This window comes from Glandiceps talaboti, chromosome 14, assembly GCF_964340395.1.
Source record: "Glandiceps talaboti chromosome 14, keGlaTala1.1, whole genome shotgun sequence".
In the NCBI taxonomy this organism is placed as follows: Eukaryota; Metazoa; Hemichordata; class Enteropneusta; family Spengelidae; genus Glandiceps; species Glandiceps talaboti.
In genome coordinates, this window is record NC_135562.1 from 17,406,334 (window position 1) to 17,428,132 (window position 21,799).

Sequence of the window (21,799 nt, forward strand, 5' to 3'; positions counted from 1 at the left end):
TCTGAAGAAAATATTATGGGCTGCTAGGCACCCAATGACAGAAGTCACGTGACGTACATCGGCTCGACAGAAACCACCCAAGGATCAAAACGCAGTCAAACCATTTCAAAAAATTTGGATTTTCGTGATAACCACATTCCTTATCTCATCGTCGTTCCAGTGTCCACTTCCAAACTAGACTCGCAACTTACAAGGCGTGAAACCGCTATTCTGTTCACGGAAAAGAAGTTTGGAAAGACTGCCATTCACAACAGAAAAAGATACCGGTGACAACACATGAACTGCACGGTAAGTGTCCGCATGACACACTGCCTCCATCAGCTGTAGTTTACATAGCGACGGCATATATTGTATTTATCCATCCAGAACACAAGTTAGAAATTGTAGTAGACTTGGGTTTGATAAATTTCATGAGAGGTATTTCCTCATAATGATCACATTTGACAGACAGTGTCGGTATTGGTTTGGTGACTCTTGCGAGTGTTACATTTTTATGGACTTTTCCGTGTTATTTTGAACAATTTTCTTGGCACGACTCGTTGATGACATCACCAGCGAGAAGACAACGCGGGTCGGTCTTGTGGTCGGAACAAAGTGCACCAACGTCCACAGTCATTAATTTGATCAAGTCAGGCATGAATATACAGATTGTAACTATGTGTTACTGCAAACTGTGCAGGCAATGGCCTCCAGCAAGATGCATTGTTTTTAGGACCAACAATTTACAAGCCATACCTCGAGATCCCAAGCCTAATCTGACAGTCGGATAACTGGACGTACCACTCAGTCAATAATTAGTTCTTTCCTTCCTAGGCACTTTAATTTAAGACTAACATATCAATGATTATACCCCTAGAGTTATTTTCCAATGACAAAACCAACAGCTTTTCATAAAAATTTCAATGACAGTTGAATTCTAATGAAACAGACTAGATAGCTGTATGTTGTCATGGAGATAATTACTAAAATCACTAATACCTCCATTAGTGTACCCATTGTATTATTTTTACTAATTAGCTTAATTGAATAATTAATCAACAGCTTGTCAATGACCTCTGCAATTTTAATAAACAGATTAAATAATAGTAATACCCCAGAATTTAAAGGATCATCAGTGAAATGAATTAAAAACATGAATTAATACATTCTCAGCTCCTCCACCCATTACCATCTAAGGTCACCACCATTTAAGAGAAGAATATATTAATGATGTCAGTTTTTTCTGGATTAATTAATGCTAGGACGAAAGTGAAATCACTTTATGATAATGATAAATTAAATACTTTACAGAATGTATTACTTACGTCATGCTATGGAAAGCATAGTATAGCGTAATATTTAAATAATAACATGTCAGTGAGGCCAATATCACAATTCAGTGCTTGCAGGAAATGTCTCCCCAGACCCCAGGCCACTTCATTACGAACATTGTGCTTCGATTTTCTGAAAGCAAATAGGGTTATGTAAATTAACTAAGACTAACAGTAACAACGCTGATGGTGAAATTCCATGGGAGAACATGCAAAATGCTGCTGTATACATGAAGGTTTACATTTAATTATTATACATGTACATGTAATCACCAACTAACAATCTACAGAAACATGAGTCCCTCCTACATGTACATCATCCTGGATTCATCGTATATGTTATAGTTTGGTGATCATGCAAACTCTGGTAAAGTATATAGAAGACCATGAAAAGACTTATGATGTAAGCAGCTTGAACCATACCAGGCTAGAATCTCTTACTTAGCCAACAACATTTCTGAAATAGTCAATTTAGAAAGTTAATATACATATAAATATGTGTATGATAGATTTTTGAGAATTATTAACAGCTGCATAATTTGAGTATGGAACCCTGGGAAAAAAATGTTATGAAACTTGATGGTTGATTTCACCTGCAGTTACTCACAAATACCTCCCACTGTTTATGACACTCATGTCATTAGTAAAACTATAGCAGCTATGGAACTCAGATAGACTTTACCTACTCAGAACCTAGTTACAAATACACACTATAAAATATGCAGTTGTGATACCTTTCCATTAGTTGCAAATCACACAACATGGAGACAGATTAATGTTGATAAAAAAGAAAATTACACTTTACTTTAGACCCATGGTTAAAGGTGCCATGGTGAATGAGAAATGTATCAGTTGCAAATTGCATTCCCCAAACTGTGTGTTTATCTGCAAAGTGATAATAATGAGGTTAAATTTTGAAGTAGGTTTTCAACAAAGCAATATTACGACATGTTTTACTAAAGATGATTGATAAGGTGGTGGTGAATAGCAAAATATAAATGATGTAATGTAATATGTCATCCCATTGAATGATGATTGATATTGCAATATGTAGATTTTTGAAAAATATAAATTTTGTCTGTAACTTAGCTATGTCATACCAGTGATATAATATTGCTGTGAATTTATTAAGTTATTAGAATACTGTACAATGTAGTTAGTCTAAGTAGCTGTTTTTTCACATACATGTGCTGCCTGTTAATGACAAAATGATATTCTGGTAATAACTGTAAAGTGGCCATTTTTATTCCGAAGCTTAGCTAGAGAGTTACAGATACCTTTGGGTTATTAAAGTTGCATGCAATTAGTGTGCCCTGATAGCCAAATTTTGTTGTTGTGGGTCAGTATGATAGAAACTGGCCTTTTAGTCACCAAATAGTAAGAGATAGGGGAACACTAAAATTTGGTGTTTCAACGTGGCACTTCAAATTGGCTTGGAGGACACACTAAGGAGTACAGTACATAAAATAAATTAAAGATATATGCTTTATTACAACCATATAGAAAATTGACAATTCTATTTGGATAATTAAGTGTAATAATGATATTAAGAACACTACAATGAAATAGGCCAATGTTGTAAGTGTATAAGTAAAACAATTTTCTTGATTGAATATTTTTACATGAGTTTAGATATACACAGAGAGCAATTATAATCTGTTTTGTTTTCATTACATTGTAAATTTGAATTCTTTCTTTTCTATACTATTGGATTCTGAAGTGATAATATAAATTACATTAAAGTAATTTATCTCTGCTTTGTACCGGTACAAATGTATATATAGTTTGTTATGTATCATGAATGGTGTTCTTCGTCTTGTTTTGTATTACAATTTCTACATACATGTAGTCTATTTTCAATTGTTTTGGGTTGGTATAATGTACATGTTCACATTGTACAAGTGTAAGACCCCAAATGTATATGTAACTCTGATTTATACTGTTGATAACAATAGGCACAGCCAATCAAAGATACTCTTGAATCATAATTTCATTGTTTATCTTTTTGATTTTTTGTGCAGTGTGTTTTGTTCATGAAGTTCCAATATTTAATCTTAAATGGGGTGAACTACATTATATGGTTGATAGTATGATCACTAGATCATAGCTTACACAGTAAAACGTACATGGGGTAAAGTAAATATACTATCTGTAATGTAACATACAACTGTTAAAAGTTAAACAACACAGCCAAACATATAACAGCTGACTTTGGAGTGTGTTTGATCATAATTCTTATGAACCTAGGAAGCACTCATCATAGCCTGCACTGTGCAGACACAATGTCAATATTTATCCCATGTCCACAAGATAGAGAACAATATGTGCAAGTCATTATGTTTTGATGTAACCATGGCAACTGACAATACATGTATGTATATTTATACACTTCCTGATATGATAGTGAGTCATAGGGTCTTAAGATTTACCTGTAGATTTTTATTCCTTTACAGTTAGTATTGTATTTGTACATAACTGGTATGACAACTAACTAAAGCCCTGACCATATATCTGATCCAGATATCCAATTTGAATTAAACTGATCCAGATTACTTTATTCTACATCAAATCCACTTTCCGTCTACACTAAAAAAAAACTAAAAGATGGATTCGATTTGAATTACATTAGCGTACCTGTCCACACATGTACCAGCTTCTATTCGGATTACTTATTATCAAGCTAATTTATTCGAATACGCACATACATGTACATGTCCTCACCAGACCTAACGGATCGTGATCTGACTCGAATTACTTTGATCCTGATCGAAAACACCACCTAGAGTAGGCTTCAATCCGGATCAGTTAATTCAAAATAGATACAAAAATTGAAATTAACCACAGGTATGGACAAGTAAATTGAATTGGATCGGGATCAGATTTTGACTCACCACACCAATGGTTTGGATGTTATCAGTTAGAATTTATCTGTCAAACAATCTAAATTCAATAATGGTCCCTGTATACCTATATGACAGCATGTGATAATGTTTTATCAAGTCAACAGGTTTACTTAATAGTTACAGTTAACACATTATTGTTCTATTGTTAGAATACACCAAGGTAGCATTACTGACATTAGGGTAGTACCCATATTTCATTCTGTGTTTTTCCTCATAAAACCCAGGTCCCTAAATTGATGGGTTGGTCGGCCTGTAGAAAAAGATGTACATGTAAGTTTATGTATACATGTACATGATGTTGGTGATATTTTCATTCATAATCTTACTTTAACAGTCTGAATGACTGAATAAAGTCAGTAGGAAATTTTAATCATTTGTTGTAATTTTATTCAAAGTTCCCAAATGTCACTTATAAACAATTTTTTTTTTCTTAGATATATACATTCATCTGGTTTGCCATCATACTAGCAATGGTGTGATTTTCTCTTGGGCCCAACAAAAAGAAAAATTGTTTGCTTCCGATTACCCGACCCCACCTAGTTTTTCACTGCCAACCCTAAACTTTTTTACATATTCGAGAGAAAAAAGTAAAATCGAAAAAATTGTGAAGTCTCACAAGAAATAGTGGATGCGGAAACTGACATCAACTTAAAAAGATAATGTAAAACTGTTCTTCCAATCTGTAATGGCTGTACATCTGATGAGAAGAAACCAATAACACAGAGACCATATGGAAAACAACGGTAAACATAACTACCTGAACTAGACACTCACACATGAAAAAAAAAATCCCAAACAATTCTACCTATCCCACCTATTCAAAAATTGAGTGTAATCAAAACTACACAAAATTGTTCTTAGGCCTAATCCTGTTGGAGAAGGCATCAATTTTTTTTGTTATTTCACCAAAGGGAAGAAATATTGAGTCAGTCATATCATAATGAACATAGAATTAAGAATGGTCGCCCTTAGCTAGGTTCTCACCTATGTAATTAATAGGAATGTATTCAGAAGGTGTACATGTAGATAGGAGATTTTATGATGAAGTCTCATTTGAGCAGGTGATATATACATGTAGTTATAAATAAATTATAAACATCCCTGAAGAACGATCTGTGGACTCAGTTTGAAAGGAAGGATTTACCGGTATTTGAAGATCTTGGTTCAATACAAAATCTTGCTGTGTTTCTTTCATTTCTCTGTCAAATTGGTATTAGAGACTTTGTTTACGAATGGGTAGTCTCCCAGAATAAACATGGCATGTGAAGGAACAACTCAATTTAAACTTTTGTGTTCATTCTGCCATAACCATTCACTATTTGATACCATAGCCATGTATTCAAATTCCACTGATGGTGACAAAGATATGTTTCTTATACTTCTTTCAAATTCATTCAATTTGCTATGTAAGGGAAGTCTTCAGGTGTACGTGGTTCATTCATTTAGCTATTTAAATTTCAGTACTGATTATTAACTTTCCAATATGGCTAGCCTTGGCTACCTGTACGTGTAGCATTATACTGAAGTATACCATGCTGGCACCAACACCTCACAGACCTGTGTTTTGAAAATTACCAACTGAAAGGGCTAACACTAAACTGACATTTGGCTTCCAAAGTCTGAGAGGAATTCTATACTTTATTCAAAGTTCACTGACATCCATGCTACCCTCCAAAAAATCAATAATGTATAGTTTGAATTAAGATTAGCATGGGAAGCAAAATGGAGGAAGCCCTATTGATTGTTGACTTAGCTTATAGTAATCATACATGTACAGTGTATTGTGTAACTTGCTGGAAAATTTCCTAAAAATCCTTCCAGTTATGTTTGTACAATGGCTAAACAGAAAGTATACATGCACATTCCTTTATTGGGATCCATTTGCCATTTTCTTTCCACCTGTAACCACCTGTATGGTAGTCTGTAAGATACAGACATTAGTGCCACACTATATCAGCCAGTATTAAGCCTGATATGGCTGAACAATATATGATGTATGTTACAGTCTATCTGTATGGAGGCAGTCTGGAGTCCATCAAATCAGAACTCTTGTACAACATCCATTTGCTGTCTTCTCTGTTGTTTTCCTCTGAATGAAACCCAGCATGGATGTGGGCTTTTTTTTAACTCTCCATATGGACTCTGGAGTTCAACCCCCTAGTATTTTTTACCAAGCTTTTCAGAAACCAGGTAACATACTGAGTGTGATGGCAAAACTGTTCAGTTTCCACACTTTAAAACACATAATTTTGATGGGTAAAACAACTGGTGAAGTTGCGGGGATATTGTACATACTTAGATTTGTACTACCCTTGTAACATTATTCTTGTAGAGAACACAATTGAATTAAGGCAAGTGTTTTAGCTCACACACTGAGTCAAAGTTCATGGCTAAGAAGTATAGTGGTGTACATGAACATGAACATGTAGTTCCGGGCTAAGAGACATGAGGCCCTTGTGTACCAAGAGTATTTTCACAACATTTCTTGCTTAAAATGAAAGTAGCATTTCAAACTTATGCAGTAAAATAAAATATGGAATCAGATGCAAAAACTCAAAAACCACTCCACTTGCATTAATTTTACTGGTGCAACAATGTACTTCAATCAATAGCTTCATCTTAGACCAGAATGATATACATATAATAGTAATACATCTGTTCTGGCTTCATACATGTACCAGTGTTTCTGGAAGAATTCCCTAAACTCACTCTTGAAAGTAGTCCTTAAGCCGGGTACCCACTCATGAAAAAATACTTAACAAAAAAATCAGTAATGGTTGTATTTAAGTCTCTTCCAAACTACAGGTAGAAATTCTCAAGTGTTTACGAACAAGTAAAACGCTGTTAGTGAAAAATGGTACCAGCCATAAAAGCTGAAATATTTTGTCAGAAAAATTTGCTGGCAAGGAATTTGATCCTTTCGGTGCTATACTGCTAGTACAAATGTTTCAACAACAAATGGGCCTGACAAATGACCTGTAGAATAGAGTTTGGAATGTAGATGAGCTAAGCTGATCACTGGCTTTATATGTACGTATACATTCCTGTGCTGTATTACTTTCTTTTGTTCAGTTCACTGTTGTTGCTGAAGAAATGAAACTTGCAGTACATGTACTATTTAGATGTTATTCCCAATTGAATAATTTTCTTCATTCAACCAAGGAAAATATGAGTAACCTGAGCGGGCTTTGTATCGACTCATCATGACAACCCTTAGGTCACGAATATTTTCTGGCTGAATGAAGAAATGTATTGGAGAAGAACATAATTATACCACTGCCAGTAATGTCAAAGAAAAATCGGGGAATTTGTAAGTAACTAATGGTAATTTTGAACGTTTTGACTCATATTTCGATATGAACATTTTGAACACAACAGAACCAATGACATACAATGTAGACATACATTGTTGTGACATAGGTGCATGTTGTCATGATGTAGAACGACAAGAGTATATATTCCATATATTTTTTCTAAATGTCTCGTGCATGGTATAATTGCTAGTATAGACTTCAAATATTAGTCAACAACAAATGGGAATTGACAATAGGGAACTTGCAAACCCGCCATATTGAATGTTGCATCATGTGAAATGTGATATTAAATACTAACCAATTAGCATTGTAAACAATAATGTTACATTGTTTGTAACCACAAATGATCAATTCATAGTTGCCCTGACCTTTGTGGGAGGTTTATTTTATCAGTTGCTCCAGATTAGGTATTACAATAACCACAGATAATCCCATAGGCCTTTGCATCTGAGCATGCTCAGTCTGGATTGCACATTCCCTATTGACTTGTAGAATAGAGTTTGGAATCTAGATAATCACTAGCTTACATGCACATATATAAATATATTCTTGTCGTTTGTTCAGTCCACTGTTATTGCTGAAGAAATGAAAGATAGTACATGTACATGTACGGTAGATACCTGTGGGCTATAACTTTTATTATATATGACTTTGTCCATTATGTTGATTTGAAAACGTATTACAATCGTGTATGAGTAATTTTGTTTAAAAGGCAATATATGACATGTATAACTTGGATAAGCACGCATTGTACTTCAATCACAAATACATGTATTGTCCTAAAATAAAATCTACCCCAGAGCCCAAGGTATTGATGTACTTTGTAATCAAATATGAATTTATTAATATTTTGGCAAATAAAAGCTAGATGACAAAGCCATAGTAATATACATGTAGTCAAAATATGATATGCTACACATGTACATATTTTTTTTATGAGTAGTGACAGATGTACATGTATGTAATACCATTTTAAACTCTGATATTTTATTTGTGCTTTTTGTTACGCTGTATGTTACGTATGTACATACATGACATACATGTATAACAGAACCACATGGCCTCACAATGGATGTTGGGACATAAAGGTGTTATTGAAAGTGTTAGAGAGTGTATCCTGCAGCTGTATTTTCAGAAGTGAAAACATAGCATAATACACCACGTCACAATTATTGAAATTTCTATTCACTGGAATGTACCTGAATGTATAATATCTGACTGCATGGAGAATGGAATTTCAGAATCACTCTCCAACTAGTCAAGTAGCCTTGAGTTACATGTAGTGACGTATTACAGTTTAAAATAAACAGCAGTCTTCCACTATTTTTTAGGGACGATCCCACAATGTCGTACAACCTCAATGAAAGAAATGTCAAACATCGTTTGTGTTGTATAACTACCCCCCCCCCCCCCCCCCGCCCGCCCGCCCACGGACAGCACATATTTACATTTGTATTGTATATATGATGTAATTTGGAAACCATGATGTAGCGATGACACCATTACCACCAAAACATGATGGTAAACACGAAGTTCCAACCTTATGTTATGAACCTGTTTACTGAGATGATGGTGAACAAATCAAAGTACTGCATATACTGTAAACCCAAACACTGAATCTCACATCAGAAGTAAATTTTTATCAACTTATCAACATCTCAGTAGTAAATACTGAAGCTTTTATTATTGAAGGCATGAAAGTTTTCAAAACTTGGTTAGAAGTACATGTATGAAAAGGAAGTTCAGCAATCACATTGATGCCAGAACCCCCCCCCCAAAAAAAAAACAAACAACAAAAAACAAAAAAACAAACAAAAAAAACAAACAACAAAAACGAACAAAGTTTGCTTGTTTCAAGCTTGTGTGACATTGTCTGATCATCCCTAACATCTCAGCAGCTTGATATCAAATCAGCTAGAAAGGTTAATATCTGCACCAGGTCATGTTAATAGCTAACAGCAGGCTAGCAATCCGATAAGGAGTTTGTGCATTGCATCAGTGTCAATCTAGATACATGATAAAAATGAACAAGAGTGAGATCGATTGAAGATAAGATTTTCTTGCACATGTCAGCAATGAAATCTGTGGTTAAGGTGGAATGATATAGCTAACCGTCAAAGAGTATTACAGCAGGTACAATATGTTTACTGTTGGTGGCTCTCAATTTTGTTATAATCACATTAGTTGGGGGCTGTGTCGTGACAAGTTTAACAGGAAATCGCATCAACCTACCACATCTGAGTATATCTATTTCATTCAATTATTCTGTCACGATTATTGCAGAAATACGTACACAGCACTGTAATCTTGTTTGGTGATAAAAACGTTCTAGCTGAAGCTGTTTCCGTTCTTTACTTGAAATTTAGACCCAGGTAACAGAGAAGGGGCAGAGTGTTTGTTAATTTTATGGAACCGTGCTAATGATATACAGAAAGAGGATGTACAGTAAAAGTGGCATGGTTTTTGCCGTACATGTGTACATCAAATCACTGTTGTGACGTGAACTCTGGTAAAATGATCGAGGAACTCTTGTAGATTTAACTTACTGCCCTAACAAGAACATAGAGGGGAAAATATTAAACTTGCATTATCCAGAATTATTATTATTACCATTATTATCTATTCCTTCATTAGTCCTCAAAGAATACATAGTTTACAGCTCACAACTGCACAGAATAAATGAAAACAGTATAATACACAAAACAAATAAGTAACAAGTAAAAACAAATACAACCTACACAATTACAACTTAGCATCAATTTGACGACTGAAGGGATAAAACTCTTTCTGTATCGAACTTTGGAGCATTTAAGACAGCGATGTCTTCAACCAGGTGGGAGAATATCAAAATATGCATTAAGTGGATGTTTTATTGCATACAGCAATCACACATGCCTTGCAGAATACTGCACAATCAATAAGTCGGAGTTAGCTAGAGTTAGGCAGGCTGTGTGGAAACTTGATTCTTGCTTCAATTTTATTTCACTCATGTAGGTGTGGTAGGGGAAGCCTTATAAAAAATATCAGCTTTCTTCTGTCCAAATACATAGAATTTAAAAAGAACGTTTACAGTAAAATCTATGCATTGATGATAATACAATGCATTCATTCTATGATGCAGAGATGAGATCTTTGTTTGAGCATGCTTAAGTGAGCTAGTAGGTCTTATGAAGTCAAGTGGTTTACCCTTTGACCCAGAGAGAGAGGGTTCATGTGAGGTGACGTGGCCAACCTTTTGAACTAAAAAACAGGTATGCCATACAGATTGTAGGAGTGATAACAAAATTTGTAAAAGAAAAATATTGGACAGCCGTGTACATCGAAACGGTCCAAAATCTGAAAATGTGAAATATTGACAGTTACTTACATGTATGTTATCACAGAGCATCACTATGTAGTTGGAAAAGAACATGTAGTATATTTGACACTTAATTTCACACCTGAAACTAAATCAACCTTTTCACACATCCAATTCTCTCTCGCATTTCCAAAACAATTAATGATAAAGTGACAATTCGCCAGAGTCCACAGATATTCATTCTCGCATTTTCAAAATTGTTAATAATGAAGTGAGAATTCGCCAGAGTTCATGAATATATAAAGTGACAATTCTTTGTATGGCAAAGTAAGGCCATTATTTATAGATTATTAATTTGAATATACATATTCTCAAAATCATTTGAGCTATTAAAGTAAGACATTTATAAGTACTTAGGCCTACAAAAAAACTGTTTCGTTCCCGGTTACCCAAACCCACCTATTTTTTCACACCGACGTTAAACTTTCTTTTACATATTCGAGAAAAACAAATAAAATCACGAAAATTGTGAAGTCTGGCAAGAAATAGTGGATGTGGAAACTGACATTAACTTAAAAAGACAACATAAAACTGTTCTTCCAATCTGTAATGGCTGTACATCTGATGAGAAGAAACCACTAATGCAGACACCATATGGAAAACAATGGAAAACATATATCTACCTGAATTAGACACTCACACATGACAAAAAAGGGAAAATCTTCCTTCCCCACCTATTCGAAAATTGAACGTAATAGGAACCACACAACTTTATTTTAGGCATACGTAAGATATGTATTAAGTTAAGTACTTAATATTCAAACATACCATATTTCTACCATACTGTCTTAAACTCTTACGTCATAGCGAATTGTCAATTAATGTACAATTATAAACGGATGGGTTTTAACTTCTTAAGTAGATAGTGTGATGACATCAGTTAGGATATTGGAGTGTAAAATTACTTACTTTAATTTCCCATGAGGTTGTTCTGTCTGGCAGGTGTAGAGAGTAATATTCATCAACAATTGCCTGTAGGTATGTAATATACATGTGTACTCGTACTCATAGATAAAAGGAATTATGGCTTTTCATTTTTATTATCTGCTGATAAATATCAAATGTATTTTAGTTACTATATCTACAAAGTGCCATTATCATTTCATGTTATATTGTGTAGATTATATATGGAAAGATACAGCAAATTATTACCTTTACAAAAATGTATGCGATATTTTTAGATTTTCATGAAGCAAATATGTAGATTATGTACTATGTGTTCTGACATGATTGATACATGTGCCACATATTTCACATGAAACATACTATGATATTAATTCATTTTATGTATAAAAAAATAGAATCTGCTATAAATTAATATGTATTTGGTGTGTTTTCCATGCACTTGTATGCAAATTGACATGCATACAATTGGTTAACTAGATTTATGTTTTCACACACATCCAACGTGTATATTTGTATAGTGTGCAACATGTTACATGATATATAAAAATGCTACATATTTTTATGCGATACATACATGTATACATACATGCATACTCTTACATATATTTGCTGGGTTGTCGGTGGTTGAGTGTTTACCTCGTACACCTTGTTGTACGTCTGCAGGCTTGGTTTGAACTCATCCAGCATCATTTCGGTGTGATTATAAAAACAAGTAACCCGGTCTGTATGTGAGAAGCCTGATGTTCAGTTTCACCCGACAGAATGCAGGTTTTCCCGGTTTCTTCCTACCTCACCAACACTGACTTTAACGCTGCTCTGTGGTGACCATCATTAGACAAATTTCTGAAATTATTTTAAAGATAATTTATTTAGAATGAGTATTTATCATTGATTTTAACATACTCACACATTTATAATTTGTGTATAGTTGCAGTGCTACTGTACTTGCCTACGATGATACATAATTATGCAAATTAGCTTATTCAAATGTCACAATTTGTTGTACTGTAAACCCTTGTGTTAAAGTCATAATGGATGGATGTAAAACGGATAAATAGAGATATGTCAGAAACACAGTAGACATTAAAATAGAAAATGTCAAGCAACCACATTTGATAAATAATTTAGTTAGGTAATGAATTCTTTTCCAGACAGACATCTTATGTACATGTAGAATGATGGTGTGGAAAATTCCCTAGCCTCAGGCAGTTGTCATAGTCTCATACTATCTTCCCACCACAAACTAATAATAGACACAGTCTTTTCTTTGTAAAAGTCAACACAGCTGTAGGAAGAGTACATGTACGCCTACATACTACAGAAGTACTTCTCAAGATGCATGCAATTATTTAGCAGAGACTTGGCTATCTGACTTGACATACTGGCTTTACAGTACATGTACATGTATGTTCTGGTGAAGAAAAATTTTCAAGCCAGAGCAAGTCTTTGGGCAAAGGTAATTTTAAATGTAAGGTATTTTAGTACTGAGTTGTACAATCATGTATTGTATTTTGAAAATGATTTTAACTTAGAAATAATGGCTATTAAATTTATTCTAAATTGATAATTATTGCATTTCCTTCATTCGTCATATCATATCAGTTAAAAACTGAATCAGATTCAAACGTAAAAGTGAGTTGATTCGAAATCTATTGCCTAGATTACTAGTGAGGGCCGAATTTGATTTCTAACCGACTTAACCGAGTCGATTCAGTTTGATTTGGTTTTGAATCGATTCAGATGTGGGCAGAGCTTACATTTATATGTGCCTAGATGTGTCAACCCAGCAATGTTTCTAAACTACATGTACGAGGTACATCAGTGAAAGACACACTGTATGCCAAACTATTAATTCCACATGTTGCTCGTAAAGGGTCTCTGTCATCATTTAATAGGGGTATTAAAATTGATATATTTGATCACACACAATAGCCATACATGTACATATGAATTATGTACAGTCTGTTGGCTTGAAATCCATCTACATGTATCTTGTTGTCTACTGTTGTACATCAATACTTCTCTTTCCAATAAACTTCTATGTCATGTCAGGTCAGTTAAATCCCAGAGCTATTAGACCATGTAGGAGCATTTTGATCTTTCCACCCCCACCCTCTGCACTTCTCAGTAATACATGTACAATCTAACATGCTAAATCATGGTTAGTCCACTTCTTGATATTATATAATGTAGCTCCAGTTTGCATGCGGTTTCCCTCATCTCCTCTCCTCCACACTTCCATGCATACATAATTGTGTGTGTGTCTGTGATCCAGGTTGGAGGAAGAGGGGAGAGGAGGGGGTGACATGGCCAAACCACTGTTGTTTCCATCCTTGGGCAACTTAGCCTGTTTGCAACTTGCTTACAGTATATTACATTCAATCTCTCATATCCTTGATTGAACAGAATATACCATAAAAAGGCTATGGCTACATGAAGTTGAAGTAATGGTTCATACATGTATATTCTCCAAACCAGCTTTCTTTGATAACTGATTTTTTTAATGTACGCTTGTTTTAAAAGGTAATGCCAAGCAGTCAACTATAAATGTCAATGTACACATGCAATTGTGCCATTATTTCATATATGATATGGAACATTCAAGTTACTTGACAGACAGGTGAAGCTTTATAAGAAAAAGGACTGCCTTATCAAATATTACAACTTGACTACTTTGACATCCAACTGTGCACTTCACTAATTTGTTTCTTTTGCATTTAGAAGTTGTCTGAGAGTATGTAGAAAATGTCATGTCACATGAGTTAAACACCAAGCCTACATCAATTTATATGAATGTGTATTAATTATTATTTAATTGAAACAGTCCCACTTGTCAACTAATTGTACTTGTTGCTATGGTTTTATTCAATTGTGAAATTTTTTAATTATCTAAGTGGTGTATTTTGAAGTGTCCTATGGGATAGTCTGATGTGTAAATGTCCAAAGTCCATAAATCATAAATGCCTGACAAGTCAAGTGTATTCTTTACCTCTAGGCTATAGTCTAGTCCCAATAGGGAATTGTTACAATTCACATTTCAAGTTCCACTCACGTATAGTCAAAGTTGTTACTCTATAAGTCCTGAGATGAAATTTAAAATTCATCCACAGCCACCCACACAGTCATTAACATCATGTCTCTGTTAATCATTCACAAAATTCTAACCAATTGCACAGTTCCTCATAATTAAAGTTAGTGTTTACTGGGACAGTTATGTAATGTCCAAATATGGTATATTTGTCAGCTTAGGATGCTACTTATACAATGTAGTCATACACTGTTTGTGTCAATATAACAGTTGGGGTTCACTGATTGGATGAACAACTTTTTGTGCTGATTGAGAGACTTTGACCAGACGTGGTTTAGTTAGAGACCACTTTGGCATCCAGAGTGGTTTAGTTAGAAACTGTGTTGGCAACCAGAATTGTATAACAAGAGCATTACAAAAGTAATCAAAGCACTCAGATTCTATTAATGACCAGTGATGAGATTTGGTACCACTATGTATATAATGTACATCCTGTTCAAAGGTCACTGACTTCTAATAATTTCATTCAGGTTAGGTGACCGACTGTGTTTGTACCTTATAGTTCTTGGGTCACATCCTTCTCATTCATACCACATCTCTCAGATGAGAATTTTCTGGCTCATTAGTCACAGAACATGTAGTCACAGGAGAGACTTGGGGTCAGTGTTCAACTGGTATTCCTTGTGGGAGAATAACTCAAGCATGGAAGACGGACTACTTTTGTGTTGTCCTAACAAAATATATCGTATATTTACATGCAGTTTACAGTACATTGTAACTGTATTGCCATAACCAAAGAACCATTGTTCAGAGCTTTTAAGAGGGACAGCTGTTTTTTTGAATGGAGATTGAGGGTTAAATGTGATTTACATGTATCCTCCAATGTACTACTCTGGCAATCGAGGTTTTTGGTCCATTAAGATGGATCGACACAAACTAAAATTACATGTACTGTCAGTGTGGTGCAAAGTAAAATCATAGATCATTGTGTACACAGGCTATGGTATAAGATGTTGAAATCTGTATATTACACTTGTACCAGATTCCCCCACCCCCTTTCTTCTGTTACCAGACCCCCCCCCCTTCTTCTTAACAGATTCCCTCATCCCCTTTCCGACCAGATTGCTCACCCCTTTCATGTTACCAAATTCCCTCACCTCCTTCCTTCTGTTACCAGATTCCCTCATCCCTTTCCTACATGTTACCAGATTCCCCCACCCCTTTCTTGTTAAGTCCCCCACCCCTTTCCGTACATGCTTGTAGTTCCCAAATTCCTAAACATTGGCAATATCAATACTTGTCTCATTAAAATACAAAATTGAATGTACTTCTGATTATTACAGAGACTCAGTGTACTATTATATGTATACCAGTATATAACGTACATGTACATCACACTACAGTAAACTGTTCTAGATAACTGCAATTGCTGACTGGATTGGCATTACGTTTAGCTTCGTACAATACATGATTGTACATTTAATGTAGATGCTAACACCAGGTCAACAGTCTGACACTACATGTACATTTTGTATAACACTGTACCAGTCCCATACATGCGTACATGTAGCGTGGAACCCATGCAGATGGGGATTTTAAATCGGAAACCAAAATTTAAAAGCCAGGCTAATGTACATGTGATGTACATGTAGTAAACTACATGTAGGGTAACACATGTCTAGTAGTAAATTGGGAAAAGACTACATGAGGCGTTGTACTGTATAGTGTCAAAAGGATTAATCATGGGGTTGCAGTTCACCAAGTCAACCATGAATCCTCGTTTCCTTTCCACCACAGGCATTGTACATTTACGTCATGCTCATAAAACATCGAAATAAGGTTTTAAAGAATCCAAAAGCAGCTGACAGGAGTACCGTAATAATACTAATACTAATACCAATTGTATACACTGATGTAAAGAAAGATTCCTAAGGGCTACATTGCAAACCACCTGCTTAGTACATGTGTATATTGGCTCACTAACAATTACCATCGCAATGCAAACCCTGCTAGCCTGTTTGCATCACGATCTGTGCAGTGCACCATGATTGTGCTCACCATCTCACTAACAGCTTGTAATGCTAGAGATCAAACCAGCACCTAGATCAATCTTTTGTCACATCATGGCTCATGTTGTGTCATATATCATGTCATGTCATATCATGTCATATTATATTATATTATATCATATCTCATATCTCATATATCATATATCATATCATATCATATCATATCATATATCAAATCAAATCATATATATCAATATCATCATATCATATCATGTATCAATATTATCATGTATATCATATCATATTATACCGGTATGTATTGTTACATATCATATTGTCTACTAGGCATATTATATTATATTATGTATATATCGTACAATGTATCATGTCAAATTAGACTATGTATCGTAGTTAGTACAATGTACATGTATATTATATCATAATACCGTATCATATATTATCATATATATATAAGTTGTATTATACCAGATATCATATAAAAATTGTCATGTATATGAATAATGCTAACTTATTACATGAGCAAAAATACTGAGTTCCTGTTTTAAGATTTCACTGAGTCATTCATACACATCGATGGACAATGACTCAAATGAGTTCATGTGAGCTGTACATCTCTTGTTAGCCACAAATCCATTAGTCTGTCCCTCTCCTTATAAAAATGTTGTGTTCAGCTAATTGAATACGAGTTGAAGAGTCCTAAGAGAACTTTTATCCTGTATTGAGTACTCACACGTCATACACACTTGTGTATTGAATACCATCCCTAGTTCCAAATATTTGTAAAATTTATTCATAGTGTATATACACTATACAAATGTACGCAAACCTTTAATTGGCATATTTCTAAAGGCTATGTCACAATGTCCATATTTGTAGAGTGTTGTCTATAGAATTGATTTCATCACAAGAGAGTTTCAGAAGTAATTATTTGAATGAATAAATTAAAATACAATGTATATATACATCTCAGTGGTTGTTGGTAGAAGAATACAGGAAGAAACTGAAGAAAGTGTCAATTTTCACACCTCAATCATCCACCCTGTCAATCTATTTATCTCATACATTTACATCCCACTTGTGTACCTAAACCAACAATTATGTGTACCATACATTATATCATACACAAAGCAAGTTAAACAAAAAAAAAAATGAAATATATGCTCTGGTCATTCTATGTGACGACAACACGAGTCAACATGCTGGTTCTGCTGTGTTTAAAATATGACTTAAAACATTCAAAATTATCACTACTTTCTTAGATTTTTCTTTGATATTACTGGCGGCGGTATAATTATGTTACTCTCCAATATTTTTCTTCATTCAGCCAGAAAATACTTGTGACCTAACGGTTGTCAGTACTCTTGTAGTGTGATGTACTTCTATCAGTTCGTAGTGACAACCCTTATAAGTACAAAAAATGTACATGCAGGTCACGGGTATTTTCTTTGGCTGGTGGTACATGTATGTATGGTATTAATGTTATATGCACATATACACCATGCACCCAATATACCCACTGGGTACCCACTTCAACCATCCCATTCCATCCCACTACCCTACCCTTTCCTTCAATCTCTTCCATCTATAAGCTACCCAACCATTTGAATCCATCCACGTAACCTGTATGTATCAATGTGTACATGTAAATATACATGTATGTAGATACAACCCAGCCCATAAACCCAAGAAACTGCACCTGGCCCACTGACCTGCCCAATTCAACCCAGCCCATCAACCCACCCAATTCTACCCAGCCCATCAACCCACCGAACAAACTCAACCCATCCAATCAACCCACCCAATTCAACCCAGCCCATCAACCCAACAAACTCAACCTGGCCCACCAACCCACCCAATTCAACCCAGCCCATCAAGTTCAACCCACACAATTCATCCCAGCCCATCAACCCACCCAACAAGCTCAACCCATCCCATCAACCCACCCAATTCAACCCAGCCCATCAACCCAACAGACTCAACCTGGCCCACCAACATACCAAACACATCTTCTCATCCCATCCACACCAGCCATGCAATCTATCCACAACTCAACCTACATGTACATGTAGTACATATACAATTTTATGTATTGAAGGTTGAACTTTGATATTTAGAAACTACAGTTTGCCTTGAGTATTTGCTCCTGTTTTGATACCAATCTGGTACCAACTAAAGCAAACTGATATAAGATATACAAAAAAAAATCATGTTATCAACAGAGAGCTCAGAAATCACAAGAGTGTGTCATTTAGGGTGAATGTTCGTTGCCTGCAGCAATTTTGCAAGATTTATTTTTAGTTTGTGTAAAGCAATCCTGACTTATTATGAGATCGTGATGCCTGTATTGTGTAGGCTGTAATTTCATTTCAACTACACCTGACTGCCTGTCGCCACACTATTATACTGAAAATAAACATTCATTATATCTAAATACAGTTTACTCCTTTCTCTACCGTATGGCTTTTTTGTGGCTTGATCATAGAGAGGGGTACAAAAGGGAGATTTTTTTTGTATTTGTGTATATAAAATATTGCATAATGCTTTCATTGAAATATAATACCATACCTGCAGACATTTTACAGTAATTCCTAAGATAAATTGCGTGGTTCCGATTACACTCAATTTTAGAATAGGTGGGGTAGGTAGATTTTCATTTTTTAAATTTTTTTTCATGTGTAAGTCACTAAGTCAGGTGTGTCTACTTCAGGTAGTTATGTTTTCCATTGTTTTCCATATGTTCTCTGTGTTATTGGTTTCTTCTCATCAGATGTACAGCTATTACAATTTGGAAGAACAGTTTAATTTTATATTGTCTTTTTAAATTGATGTCAGTATCTGCATCCACCATTTCGTGAGAAACTTCTGATCACAATTTTTGCGATTTTATATTTCAGTAATCACAGTTCCTATCAGTACGCATTAGTATTCAGTGCTGCGGAGCGAGGCGACAACTTTGTTTTAGATGAAACATAGCAAAAAAGGCACGAACTACTGTCGACAGTCTAATTGTGAACATAGGTCCTGCGATACACCATGTGACATGTGATACATTATATGATGTCATGATCGTATACAGTATACATATTGTGTGTATAAGTTATACTACAGTAACATATGTTTTCAACTGTTGAATAAAGGCAGAATTTGACTGTATTGTCAGTTCTCTTATTACCTGTATGATACATGTACATGTAAATATGAGTACAAAAATGGCTGGTACATTTGTACATGTATCATAGACCAGTTTCATACCTCAATTACCCCTTTTCTAGTACACATAGTTTGATTTGAATTCATGGCTTGTTCAGTTTCCATATTACTGTTACGTAGTAGATTCTCATGGGTTCACAGTGTATGTGTATACCACAGAGTTTGAGATTCTCTTTCTGACTTGTATCATTCGTAATGATCTCCAAATGCTTCCCTATTACTAGTATTGCAAATAAGTAGTTCTTGTATCATGACCAAGGGTTCTGATTACTTATGAGTAGCGTTTTTGCTTGAATGTTCAAGTCCATGGGCTTTGACAAACTGTCTGTTTTTGATGGCTTTACCACTAGGTGTCATAGTGCAGCAAAGATGTGATCATGGAAATGATGTGTTTGGTACATTCATGTACATGTACATGGACATGGCTCCTTTATCTCTGTTCATGGTGTTGCCATTACATCTTTGTTTCTGATGTGGAGAGATTCTTTAATTTGCCAGGATAACTTGTGCCATTCACTGTCGATGATCTTTGCATAGTTCCAATCAATGGCGGGATTATTATCTGCAACATGGCCTTTAGTGTTTTACCAACCCGATAAATATATTTAAGGATACTCCAGGGTTATTTTACCACAGAATACGAGAATTGATCAAAATTAATACGATAATTGATCAAAATATTTTATAATGTTGTATTAAATATAATGTTCATTTTTTGTCTCTTTCAGGTCTTGTGAAGACCTCCTCCATCACATAGTGAGTCAACAGCCAACCAGAAGCTTATTCCATAGATAGAAATATATTATATATATATAAAAGTATTTAAAAGAACACTTGTCATTTTTACAATTATGAGAGAGGAAGAAATTGAAGTTGCGATAAAGGTAGTGGTGGTAGGCAATGGAGCAGTGGGCAAGTCAAGTATGATACAGCGTTATTGTAAGGGAATATTTACAAGAGACTACAAGAAGACTATCGGAGTTGATTTCCTTGAAAGACAACTTGAGTAAGTACTTTACTAGCATTTGTTGGACCTAGATGTAACAGTAAAGGTGCATGGAACTCAAATTTGTGTGGCTACCTGAAAAATCTAAAACATCACAAAGTACCATTTTTCATCAATTTCAAGTGAGAAAAAATAGTGATGAATGTATGGTTGGCCTTTATTATTCGTAGTAATAGTATTTTCATTATGAGACAGACCCTATATAACTTATAAGTATGCTATCAGACCAAACAATTTTAATATGATGCCCTCATATATCGGTTGAATCAGAAAAAATCAGTGTCTCTAATGGCAAGATGACAATGCACCACACATGTGTATTATGAGATAGAAATAGGTAGTGTCACCCCTATGAATACTGCCTCAGGATTTCCCTCTAGATAGAAATAGGTAGTGTCACCCCCTGTGAATGCTGCCTCATGATGTCCCTCAAGATGGAAATAGGTAGTGTCACCCCCTGTGAATACTGCCTCAGGATGTCCCTCTAGATAGAAATAGGTAGTGTCACCCCTATGAATGCTGCCTCAGGATGTCCCTCTAGATAGAAATAGGTAGTGTCACCCCTATGAATGCTGCCTCAGGATGTCCTTCTAGATAGAAATAGGTACATGTAGTGTCACCCCCTGTGAATGCTGCCTCATGATGTCCCTCCTCTCCTTACTTTCTTTTGTGCAACCATTACTTGGAGAATTTACTGTCCAGAGAAATGCAGAAATTCCAAGTCATTTGTGGAG

The 21,799-nt window shown here is 35.0% G+C and overlaps 1 protein-coding gene across 1 annotated transcript in view; it reads left to right on the plus strand.

Annotated features, from left to right (window-relative positions):
* The first annotated feature begins 62 nt into the window (after positions 1 to 62).
* The window catches only part of LOC144445534 (ras-related protein Rab-23-like), a 31,778-nt gene continuing 10,041 nt past the window's right edge, over positions 63 to 21,799 (plus strand). Inside the window, exons 1-2 of the mRNA XM_078135121.1 lie at positions 63 to 288; positions 20,788 to 21,065. Of these exons, the coding sequence (XP_077991247.1) occupies positions 20,911 to 21,065 (155 nt within the window). The 5' untranslated portion in view covers positions 63 to 288; positions 20,788 to 20,910. The remainder of the gene's footprint in view (positions 289 to 20,787; positions 21,066 to 21,799) is intronic.